The sequence below is a fragment of the Malus domestica genome, chromosome 14 (genome assembly GCF_042453785.1).
Source record: "Malus domestica chromosome 14, GDT2T_hap1".
Classification (NCBI taxonomy): Eukaryota; Viridiplantae; Streptophyta; class Magnoliopsida; order Rosales; family Rosaceae; genus Malus; species Malus domestica.
Window position 1 is genome coordinate 29,907,712 of NC_091674.1, and position 12,873 is coordinate 29,920,584.

General features: G+C 38.2%; 1 protein-coding gene across 3 annotated transcripts; it reads left to right on the plus strand.

Moving 5' to 3' along the window:
* The first annotated feature begins 668 nt into the window (after nucleotides 1-668).
* On the plus strand, nucleotides 669-8,472 carry LOC103455493 (zinc finger protein CONSTANS-LIKE 6-like). 3 transcript variants are annotated; one of them, XM_070811985.1, is made up of 3 exons: nucleotides 669-2,291; nucleotides 7,612-7,626; nucleotides 8,017-8,472. In XM_070811985.1, exons 1-3 carry the CDS (start codon nucleotides 1,254-1,256, stop codon nucleotides 8,305-8,307), a joined length of 1,344 nt encoding a protein of 447 aa, XP_070668086.1. In that variant the 5' UTR covers nucleotides 669-1,253; the 3' UTR covers nucleotides 8,308-8,472. The 3 variants fall into 3 exon arrangements, with proteins under 3 accessions (XP_070668086.1, XP_070668085.1, XP_008393304.2); XM_070811984.1 differs by having other exon boundaries at nucleotides 669-2,289; nucleotides 7,607-7,626; XM_008395082.4 differs by having other exon boundaries at nucleotides 669-2,284; nucleotides 7,605-7,626.
* The last annotated feature ends 4,401 nt before the right edge of the window (nucleotides 8,473-12,873 follow it).

Below are 12,873 nucleotides of genomic sequence, written 5' to 3' on the forward strand. Positions count from 1 at the left end.
CACAATTAGAAAATGTGGATGTGTCCATATTACCATTCAATTGTTTTGCACTTGTGCGTGTGAGACATTCCCAAGGTGTCCTAGTCAATCAACTTGCTGCTAACGATTGTGGGCGGTGACACAATAGAGATATTTTTCAATGGGACTAGAATACCAGGTGATACACCACGTGTCATTATACAAATAGTGAAATATGTGTCAAAAAGTTAATAACTTAAAAAATAAAATTTCCCACCACTTATATAAAAACATGTGGTGTACCATCCGTGTTTCGGTCACAATGAAAAATTTCTCGACACAATAAGATGGAATCAATTCACGATCAAGTGGTTGGTTTTGGGTAATACTTTGGAATTTATCTCTTGATTTGTAGTTTGGAGTTCTCATAGCCCACTCGTTAGTGCTAAAGCTGCTCCTTAGCGCTCATAGCCGCTCGTTAGTGCTAAAATTACTCGTTAATTCGTAGTGGTACTATTACTGTTTTTATCTCAGATTCGTTTACTAACATAAGTAATGACCAACACAATTGAATTTAACAGATGGTCCCACAGAAAATTAATCATCTGGAGCAGAATCACTTTCACATAGTGGTTTAGGGTGAGAGTGAGAGATGGGAGCCACAAGAGAGTTGAAAGAAACCCTAAGGGGGGACCAAAAACGAGTTTTTAAAGGTTTTCATATGAATTAATGAAATTATAGAAACAAACCAACAAAATATTCTTCCTCATTTTTCTCCCATAAAACACAGTACATAAAAAACACAAAAGAGGGCAATTGTGGCCTTCCCTAACCCTAGTTTGGTCCCACATGGATCCCCCAATTTGACTTGCAACCAATAAGAGTTCAGAGAAAAAGATGAAGCTCAGAAGCTTAGCCAATGAGCAGTGATATACTACCTCCTTGTGGGTCCCGAGAAGCTTTAGCAACATCCTCTCCTCTCTTCCTAATGTAGCAAAGCACCACAACTACTGCAGGGGCATGAAGGTAAGAGTAAAAGCTGGATCTTCCTTTCACTCTCACACTCTTCTCCCAGTCCCCACTCCATAATTATTGAACCATTTGGGCCCCTAAATAAATATGTGAACCCACCTTAATATTCCCTGTTCTTGAGTTGTGACTACTTACAACAAAAGCACTTTGTTCACCTCAACATTCCTCCTGAGTTCAGTTGTGACTTATAACAAAAGCACTTGTTCATCGGTTTGATTCTTGCTAATTTTATCAAACACTTTGCAGTTTGCTGCTGCTGCAATATGATCACTGATAAGAAAGCTGCAAATGCAATGGGAGGCAACACAGCTCGAGCTTGCGATAGCTGTTTGGTGAAACGGGCACGATGGTTTTGTGCTGCTGATGATGCTTTTCTTTGCCAAAGATGCGATGCCTCGGTGCACTCGGCGAACCAGTTAGCAAGCAGACACGAGAGGGTTCGGCTCCAAGGTTCATCTTTCAAGGCCAATGAGCCGATGCAGCTGACTGCAGACCAAGCTACACCGGCTTGGCACAATGGGTTCAAGCGCAAGGCACGAACCCCTCGCCACAACAACAAGCCTGGATTCGCAGTCAAAGAGGAGCAAGAGAAAGTAGGGTTACACCCTCCTCTACCTTTTGTTCCGGAAATTGGGTGCGAAGAAGCAAATTTAATGGAGAATGAGGAAAATGAAGATCTAGAGCAGCTTCTTTATAGGGTTCCAATTTACGACCCTTTTGCGGCCAAGCTTTGCAATATTTCATCAACTGATCAAGTTGAGAACAATACTGACGCTATTAATCTCGATGATGAAGAGATTGAGATCAGAAATATGGGAAATAATCATGAAGGAGTACAGGATGACTTGGACAAACTGGGAGGGTTTCTACCGACGGATATGGAGCTCGCGGAGTTTGCTGCTGATGTGGAGAACCTCCTTGGAGGGGGACTAGATGAGGATTGTAGTGACATCAAAGGAGTCCTGGGGCTATTGGACGAGGGTAAAGAAGTGAAGGTTGAAGAGGAAGTTGAAGGGATGGAATTTAATCCTTCTATCTTGGATTGGAGCTTGGATTACGATCAGTCATCAGCTGTACCGGTACAAATGGGAAGTGAGGACAAGGAGGAAGAGGAGAAGCTAGTCCTGCTCACGGGGGCTCAGAGTAGTGATGAGATGGCATTCATGGAGAACAAGCAGATGGTGATGAAGAGGAAGAAGATATGTTTGAGGCTAGATTATGAGACAGTCATCACTGCTTGGGCAAGTCAAGGCTCTCCGTGGACGAATGGAACTCGACCGGAACTCAACCCTGAAGACGGTGTTGATTATTGACTCAAACATGTAGTCAAAGTCCAAATCTTTGGGCTACTTTTGTGGTCAAAATTGTTGGATGGCATGCTACATGTGGGAAACCAAAATTGGATGCACTTATGCCTAATTCTTTTTGACTTGATGTTAGGCCTTTGGCCATTGATGTCTTTGAGAAGCTTTTCTTTGGCTATAAAAGGAGAGCAAGGTGTAGCTCATAAGCATGGAGAAGTAGAGAAGAACAAGGAAGAGAGAAAAATAGCAAGAAGCCATTTGGCATAGAGAAGAATTTTCTCAAATTGTCTTGTTTTGTATTTTTGGTTTTCTCTTCCTATTGTAAGTGTGAGAGCTTGGGGTTATTTGGGTCTTTGGGAAATTGAGTGATAAACACTATTGTATGTTCTCATTGATTATAGTGGAATACTCCGTCGTCTCCAAACTGGATGTAGGCATTGCCGAACCAGTATAAATCTTGGTGTTCTTGTTGGTGTTGTTTTTATTCTGTTCTGTCTTACTATTCACTTACAGTCGTACGCCGCTTCCGCACAACAAGTGGTACCAGAGCCCAGTTCCGTGAATAGTGTTGGCGCTACAGTTCAATGAACAGTGAACTGCTACAATATCTGTGAACAGTATTGTACCTGTGAACAGTGCCGTATTTGTGAACAGTACCGAGTAGATGGCTGGAGATAAAGATGAATCTGTAAGGAAGGAGTCAGCATCGTCTTCGTCTTCATCCAATAGACATCCAACCACTACTACAAGGTTAGAGGTTGATAAATTCAATGGCTCTAATAATTTTGGTATGTGGCAATGTGAAGTTATGGATGTGTTGTATCAACAAGAGTTGGATATGGTTCTGGAAGATAAACCAGAAGATATTGATGACAAGCAGTGGACGCGAATTAATCTTCATGCTTGTGCTGCTATTCGATCGTTCCTTGATAAGGAGTTGAAATACCCGTATATGAAGGAAACTTCTGCTAAGGAGTTATGGACGAAATTGGAGGAGAAGTATATGACCAAGAGCGCAGAAAATCGTCTCTTCTTGAAGAAGCGACTCTTCCGATTTCAGTATCGTCCAGGTATCTCTATGCACGAACACCTCAATGATTATAATAAAATACTTGCTGATTTAGCAAACCTTGATGTGAAAATTCCTGACGAGGACAAGGCACTATGTTTGTTAAATTCATTGCCTGATGATTATGATCATTTGACAACTACTCTGTTGTATGGAAAATCCGAGGTGAAACTTGATGAGGTGTCTGCGGCATTGGTGAATCATGAGTGTCGTAAGAAGGAATTGAAGACTCACAATTCACAAACCGAGGCATTTGTTGCAAGGGGTCGAACAGAGGAAAGAAAATCTGGGAAGCGGGGAAAATCTCGTTCAAAGTCACGAGGGAAGTTTCCTGCTAAAGATGAATGTGCTTTTTGTCGCCAAAAGGGTCATTGGAAGAAAGACTGCCCCAAATTGAAGAACAAAGAGAAGGAGAAAGCGGGTTCTGAAGCAAATATTGCAAAATCTGGAGATGATGATTTCGAGTTTGCTTTGGCTAGTTCATATGCTGATGGTCACTCCAATGAGTGGATTTTGGATTCAGGTTGCACCTATCATATGTGTCCCATTCGGGAATGGTTTTCTAATTTCGAGGAGCTGGATGGTGGAGTTGTTTTGATGGGTAATAATAATGCCTGCAAAACACAAGGGATAGGCAAAATCTGTTTGAAGATGCATGATGGAACAGTCAGAGAATTAAGTGATGTTCGGTATGTACCGGATATGAAGAAAAATCTTATCTCACTGGGTGCATTGGAATCCAAGGGTCTCAAGATCACCATGGAGGGTGGAGTTCTTAAAGCTGTGTACGGGGCACTGGTGGTGATGAAAGGTACAAGACGAAATAACTTGTATTTCTTGCAGGGGAATACAGTTATTGGTGGAGCAGCTGTCACCGAAGCTGCTGACGCAGATAGCACAGACACCACGAGGTTATGGCATATGCGTCTTGGGCATGCTGGTGAAAAAGCGTTGCAAGGATTGGTGAAGCAAGGCTTATTGAAAGGTGCAAAGGCATGCAAATTGGAATTCTGTGAGCATTGTGTGTTGGGTAAGCAAACTAGAGTAAAATTTGGCACTGCTATTCACCACACTAAGGGCATTCTTGATTATGTTCACACTGATGTTTGGGGACCTTCCAAGAATGCATCTTGGGGAGGTAGCCATTATTTTGTCTCCTTTGTTGATGACTTCTCTAGAAGAATATGGGTGTACACCATGAAGCGTAAAGATGAAGTCTTGAAGATATTCCTGAAGTGGAAAAAGATGATTGAAACGCAAAGCGGTCGAAAGATCAAGACTCTCAGATCAGACAATGGGGGTGAATATAAGTCTGATCCTTTCTTGAAAGTTTGTCAAGATGAGGGTATTGTGAGGCACTTCACGGTTAGGGAGACACCGCAACAGAATGGGGTGGCGGAGCGCATGAACCGTACTTTACTTGAGAAAGTTCGGTGTATGTTGTCTAATGCTGGATTAGGCAAGGCATTTTGGGCTGAGGCAATTACTTATGCAAGCCATCTCATTAATCGATTGCCAGCTGTTGCGAACGAGGGCAAAACGCCTATGGAGGTATGGTCTGGTAAACCTTGTACAGATTACAAGTTTTTACACATATTTGGTTGTCCTGCTTACTATCGTGTCAGAGAAAGCAAGTTGGATCCAAGAGCAAAGAAAGCTCTATTTATGGGCTTTAGCACTGGCGTTAAGGGATACCGACTCTGGTGTCCAGATGAGAAGAAATTTGTTGTAAGCAGAGATGTGACTTTTGATGAGGCTGCTATGATTAATCAGAACAAGCATGAAGGTGAAACTGAAGCGACCGAGACCATGAGTAGCTCAAAGCAGGTGGAGTTACTGAAGACTCCAGTTGTTCCAGTAAGGTCTGATGTTTCAAACACTAGTCCTACAGTTAATTCTGATGATGAGGACGAGGATGATGAAGAGGAGGCACCTACCCAAGAGCCTCCACAGCAACAAGACTATATTGCAACCAGAAGATCGAGAAGGGAAATCCGAAAGCCTGCTCGATTTACTGATATTGTGGCATATGCACTTCCCGTTATTGAAGATGATATTCCATCCGCCTACAAAGAAGCTGTCATGAGTTCAGAGTGCGAGTTGTGGAAGAAATCTATGGATGAGGAGATGAAATCTCTTCATAAAAATGAGACTTGGAAGCTGGTTCAGTTACCAAAGGGGAAGAAAGCAATTGGTTGTAAATGGGTGTATGCCAAAAAGATGGAATCTTTGGGAAAAGACAATGTAAGATTTAAAGCCAGATTGGTAGCTAAAGGCTATGCTCAGAAGGAAGGCATTGACTACAATGAGGTATTTTCTCCTGTAGTAAAACATTCTTCTATTCGTATTCTGTTGGCTTTAGTTGTGCAGTTTGACCTTGAGTTGGCCCAACTTGATGTCAAGACTGCGTTCTTACATGGTGATTTGGAGGAAGAGATTTATATGTCTCAGCCAGAAGGTTTTAAGGTTGCTGGAAAGGAAAATTGGGTTTGCAAATTGGAAAAATCATTGTATGGCTTGAAGCAGTCTCCAAGACAATGGTACAAGCGATTTGATAGATTTATGATCGGGCAGAAGTACACAAGAAGTCACTATGACCATTGTGTATACTTTCGCAAACTACAAGATGGAACCTTCATTTATCTGCTTTTATATGTTGATGATATGCTTATAGCATGTAAGAGCAAAGTGGAGATTACAAGGTTGAAGACTCAACTAAGTAATGAATTTGAGATGAAGGACTTGGGAGAAGCTCGGAAGATACTAGGTATGGAAATTGAAAGAGATAGAGCGAAGGGCAAGATTAGTCTGTGTCAGAAGCAGTATTTGAAGAAGGTACTACAACGTTTCAGGATGAATGAAAATTCAAAACCGGTTAGTACACCTCTTGCCTCTCATTTCAAACTTAGCGCTTCTATGTCTCCTAAAACTGTTAAAGAGAGTCAGTACATGGCTCAAATTCCTTATGCAAATGTTGTTGGTAGTTTGATGTATGCTATGGTGTGTACTAGGCCTGATATTTCACAAGCTGTTAGCATTGTCAGTAGATATATGCATAATCCAGGAAAAGGGCATTGGCAAGCTGTGAAATGGATTCTACGGTATATTCTGGGTACTGTGGATGTTGGTTTATTGTTCCAGCAGGATAAAGTTACTGGTAAATGTGTTGTTGGATATGTGGATTCTGATTACGCAGGTGATTTGGACAAGCGTAGGTCCACTACTGGTTTTGTATTCTCTATTGCTGGAGGTCCAGTAAGTTGGAGGTCGATTCTGCAATCTACAGTTGCTTTGTCGACTACTGAGGCAGAATACATGGCTGTGACAGAAGCTATAAAGGAAGCCATCTGGCTTCAAGGGTTGCTTGATGACTTAGGGGTTCAACAAGACCATGTGGATGTTTATTGCGACAGTCAGAGTGCTATACATTTAGCAAAGAATCAAGTTCATCATGCACGTACGAAACACATTGACGTGAGGTTCCATTTTGTTCGTGAGGTTATTGACGAGGGAGATATTCTTCTTCAGAAGATTGGGACCGCTGACAATCCTGCGGATATGTTAACGAAGCCAGTTTCGTTGCACAAGTTTAAGCACTGCTTAGACTTGATTGGCGTTTGTAAAATTTGTTGATTGCCCCATGGGGGATTGGGAGATGACTATTTGGAGTTCTACTTAGAGGGTTTGAGTCAAGGTGGAGATTGTTGATTATTGACTCAAACATGTAGTCAAAGTCCAAATCTTTGGGCTACTTTTGTGGTCAAAATTGTTGGATGGCATGCTACATGTGGGAAACCAAAATTGGATGCACTTATGCCTAATTCTTTTTGACTTGATGTTAGGCCTTTGGCCATTGATGTCTTTGAGAAGCTTTTCTTTGGCTATAAAAGGAGAGCAAGGTGTAGCTCATAAGCATGGAGAAGTAGAGAAGAACAAGGAAGAGAGAAAAATAGCAAGAAGCCATTTGGCATAGAGAAGAATTTTCTCAAATTGTCTTGTTTTGTATTTTTGGTTTTCTCTTCCTATTGTAAGTGTGAGAGCTTGGGGTTATTTGGGTCTTTGGGAAATTGAGTGATAAACACTATTGTATGTTCTCATTGATTATAGTGGAATACTCCGTCGTCTCCAAACTGGATGTAGGCATTGCCGAACCAGTATAAATCTTGGTGTTCTTGTTGGTGTTGTTTTTATTCTGTTCTGTCTTACTATTCACTTACAGTCGTACGCCGCTTCCGCACAACAGACGGCTGGCTAGACTGCATGGTAACAATATTACTCTCTCTCTCTCTCTCTCTCTCCATTTTCTGGTCCTACTGATCTACTAGACTATACTAGACAACAAAAGCATACTCATTTGAATCACTCAGGTGTACTCTTCTGCATGTGATTACTGTCTACTGAATACTGAAAAGAGTAAAAAAAATCATGTGCATATGATTACATTATATTCAATGATTCATAATTACATATCAAATCCACTAGACATTTTTAATTAACTCTGTGAGGATGATTTCCTATATAATTATAATCTATCTACCTTGTGTTACTTAAGTAAGACTATTATTAAGCTAGCACAATTTTTACGAAACCTAATTAGGTTTTTTTTTTCCTTTCGTTAAAAAATTAGGGTTATGTATTATGTGGTTATTGCAGGGTATGTGGCCTACAGAAATTTATCAACCACATGGAGATACTGCAGGATGTGTAAGTGGAAGAGGCGATGACCGGGGAAGAGAAGCAAGAGTTTCGAGGTACAGAGAGAAACGAAGGACGCGATTGTTTTCGAAGAAGATAAGATACGAAGTTAGGAAGCTGAACGCGGAGAAGCGGCCTAGAATGAAAGGTCGGTTCGTTAAGAGGACAACGTCCAGCTTTGGTGGGGTGGGAAGTAGTAGTAGTAATGCTCCTGCGGCTGCATTTCCCTACCTCATGATCAATAAATAACAGTAAGTAGCTGTAGCTCTCGTGATGATTTTCATGAACATCCCAATTTTGCTTGTTTAATTTCATGGCAAAATTGGACTGACGTTGATGTATATATGCAATGTGCCAGAAATATAAGGCCTGCATTTGTAGAATAAATGAAGTAAGTTGGTAGCTTATAACTAACACAGTTAGTCCTTCTCTTTCACTACTAATAACTAGCTAGTCCTGGAAATCCGAAGCTTCACTGAACAAGATCAGAAGAGCTCCCTCCCTCTCTCTCTCTCTCTCTCTCTCTCTCTCTCTCTCTCTCTCTCTCTCTCTCTCAGAAAAACACAATAACCAATATAACTTTGAAAATATGTGTGCTAATTGATGTATGTATAGCTAACAATTTGTTGGCAATAGCTACTAGACTGGAGTAACAACATTCATGTTTTCTAAATGTACGGAAGAGTGAAATTTTCTAAATCCCCCCCGAACTTATACGTACTTAACTTCTTATTACCCTTAGGTGGTGTGCACATGCCTTTATCTAATGAAAATTTGGATGGAATGTGAAGACAATAGACGGTATGGGGAAATTGGCTACAAACATTAACTTGAGTCCGTAATTTACTAAAAGAAAAGTTAAGAGTAAATCAGAAGGCAAATACAAGTTCATGGAGTATTTTGACAATTTACTTAACGGTACTCCTGGGTTGATAATGATATTTTAGTTAACTTCTCTACATCACATTTAATCAAATTGGCAATTGAAAGTTGACTATAAGAATGCCTAAATGTGAGCGTTCAACCAAAAACGAAGTCGTAACGGTTACAGAGATACAAAAATATCTTTCAAACACTAGATGCAAGACATAGATAATACACCTACAATCATAATATCATATATATCTTTGTTGTTATGAATATGATGGTACAATATATATATATTGATAAGTCAATTTCGTGGATAAGTACCCTAAAAAGCTTTTGTGCACAGCCATCATATAAGTTGAAATAGAAATCACGATTCAGAAACCAAGTCACAGTATTTTATTTTTTTTTATCCACGTTTTTGGGAGCACGGTTAAATTTTGATTCATTTTGCTGGCAAAAGTTAAATTTGAAGAGAGAAAGGGAAAAAAAAGATTGACAAAACCTGGCCAAGTTGATCAACAGATTCCGGCATTGGGTGACATTCACCACTGTAAATTTCATGCAGTTGTTGGTAGATTCGGTTAACGAAAATACATGTCTTGGAATAAGAACTAGGGTTTCTTCCTACTAGCTAAGCAATACCAATAGGAAGACGATCTTTTTTTGCCAGATATTTGCATCAGTAGAGTCCTCTGGAAAAAGAAAAAACGTGGTTGTGTTTCTCAAGAGAGAAATCAGAAAGTGATAATGCACGTGGGTGAGGACCACCAAACAAAAACCCTAAGCCCCTTTCTATTTTTACTGATTTGGTTCTGAATTATTATATGGATATAAATGAATGAATGAATTTTAAAAAAAAATTAAGTCCTTAAGCTGGCAATTATGGTTGTGGTAGTAGTAGTGGCGGGTATGGTTGTGGTGGTAGTGGTTTAGTAGTATTGGTGGTGGTGACAACCAAAAAAGCGAAAATAAAAAACTAAAAATAAGATAATACTTAAAGGAAACCACTACACTAAAAAGCACCACCTAGCACCGCCTTCCAATTAATTTTTAGGCATTTGAAAATTAAGAAATGGCACCTAAGCTTTCTCAGGTGTCCGACTAGGCGCCGACTTTGCCCGCCTAGACCCGCCTAGGTCATGACTCTTATTTAGATGGAAAATATAAAACTTTTATTTTGCATTTTATTTTTATTTAATAAATTGTAAGAGACTTGTTGAATACTTGAATGAACACCTTGGTCCCCATATTTTTAACATGTTTTAATACTTTAATCTATATGTCATTTTATTTTATATAATACAATTACATATTTTTTTATGTATAAATAGACACTTAAATCCACCTAGTCTGCCCTGCCTAGCCGCCTAACTACTAGACCCTAACTCACTGCCCGACTAGCGATTAATGTCTTTTAAAACCTTAGAGAAAACTATGGAGTACTTGCAGTGGGGTTACCAACCATAGATGACCAATTGGGCTTGGAGTTGGACCCACTCTAGTGAAAGCCCAATGGAAACATCTTAAGCAGCGTTTAACTCCATTACCATTTTAGTACAGTACTTCTATAAAGTGACAAAGTTGTGACCAAATGGAATTTATAACTTTAGGGATGTTATTATATAAATAAAAGTATAGTTAAAAATTATTTATTTGTTGACTTATTTACCCTTAATAAATGCTAGTGTTTTCTAAATAGAATTTCTTGGGCGCCAAGTATTTTATTTCTTGCACATATGTACGTACAAGCTCAACGACATAGCATCAACTCTAAAAACTAAAGTATTGTCCCAAACTAATTTAGATAAATATTATAGTTCATCTTAAAATTTTTTGTGATATTGCATATTTTTTTACTGATTGACAATCATTTTGTGGAGACGTGTTTCCTTAATTAAGATGAGATCAAGAAAAGTTATAACTTATTCTAATATGGAGTTCGTTACTATATATATATATATTTAAGAATGTTATTCGTTTATTGAGCTTCTTTCAAAGCAATCAACCACCAATCCTTTTCTCAAGTCAAGTAATATAAAAAATAAATACAAAATCAACACAATTATTATAATTTTGCATACATGGGATGGGATGTGAACTACTAATATAGTTTAAAATACATCTTATTATCAAGATTTTAGACTAATTTTATGTAAAATTAATCAAAATTTTCCATTACGTCTTCTTCTTACACGTCTTCCATAATATTTTTATAGGTGATTATATGCCTTATATTGACATCGACAAGTACACGAAGGTTTGTGTTTATATATACATACAGGTTCTTTATGCAATGAAACTTCATATTTTTTATTATTTTTAAATAAGAATTAATTGTGGGATTCACTTTACATCAAACTTCAACAATCTGAACTGTTTATTTTGTAAGTTTCTATTCATAGATCATGCTTGTAAAAATTCAATTCAATCCGAAACCATTTGCCTATTTAATTATCACGATGAAATTTCATTGTTTTTTATAGAACAAAGTGTTCATTAATTTCTTTGAACTCAATTAGATGTCTTAAATATTTCCGATTTAACTAATATTTTGCAAGGATAATCTATGAGATGCAACTTGAAAAATAGACAGTTCAGATTATTGAAGTTCTATGTGGTGTGTGCCCCACAACTAATTATGTATATGTAGGATGCATAATTATAGCTCATTTGGAAATACTTTTAAAATGACTGAAATCGTTTTGGGAAAAATGCTTTTGAAACCAATCTTTTGTAAAAATCCAAGTGAATCCTAAAAAAAAAATGTACTTTTAAGTACTTCTTGCAAGAAACACATATCTAGTCATTCTTCTAAAAAGCAACTAAAGTGTTTTTGGAACTCAAAATCAATTTCACAAAAAACGCTTCGAGTTATTTTAAAAAGACTTCTAAACGAACCCTTATATAACTTGAATATTAACTAGCTAATCAATTTGTTAAGAGCGATCATATAACAAAGTCACTTTGTTAAGAGTCCAGATTAATACTTTGGATTCTGCTCCCACTCAAGGACATGGGGTAACCTATTCTTAACGAAAATTAAGAGACATAACTAAGTAGAAACTATATAAAGTCGAAAGAAACGGTGAAGATCACTTCCGATTCTATAAGTGTTTCTTTAAAAAAAATCCCTGATTCAATATGTCATATCTAGACCTTCCAGTGCCGTTAGTAAACGTTGAAAAGAAATCTTGTATAATTGTTCGATTCATTGGTTGTCTTGCCGTGCCATGCCCGAAGAAGGTTAAGATGACAAGAAAGCCACCATGATGTAAAACCAGTTTTTTTTAATATGAACATGCACTAAAAATGCTATCATGTAATCTTCAAAATGTAATTTCTAAATTACAGTTGAATATCAGAGTGCGCAACGGACAAAACTAACAAGAATAATAAGAATATTATTAAACTAACAAGAATGCCAGAACGGCTACAAAACCCTAAGATACTACATTGTGACTGACTTAATTCTCAAATGAATAACAAGCAAGATATTTATAATAAACTAACCCTAATCCTAAAAGGTAAGAAATCAAAACCCTAATGCTAACGGGCTAAGCCAATAAAACTAAGCATTCAAATAAACCTAAATATACTAATATTTTCCAACAGTTTTCATAACATATGATCAGTGTAGAATGATTCATTTAGAATGTCAACAACAAAGCAACGAGGTGCATACGTGTCCTTGCTCTTACTGGAAGATATATTTGTTGAGGACAAAACCTATCACTCCTCAATACGTTATTATGTATCATAGTTAAGAATATTCCCATACTGTGATCATCATCGGGAAGTTAAAAGTTCATTGCGTGCAATATAAGAGAGAGAGAGAGAGAGAGAGAGAGAGGAGTCATTTTCTAGCATTGAGAGAGAAGAGAGCGAGGGGAAGAGCTAGATTACTTGCATTATAAGCGATCGATCTTGAGGAGTTGATATCGATAT

Coding starts and splice junctions, on each gene's coding strand:
- LOC103455493 (XM_070811984.1), top strand. CDS start 1,254: ATGATCACTGATAAGAAAGCTGCAAATGCAATGGGAGGCAACACAGCT. Junction 2,290..7,606: donor GGAACTCAACCCTGAAGACG/GTGTTGATTATT, acceptor TCCGCACAACAG/ACGGCTGGCTAGACTGCATG. Junction 7,627..8,016: donor ACGGCTGGCTAGACTGCATG/GTAACAATATTA, acceptor TGGTTATTGCAG/GGTATGTGGCCTACAGAAAT.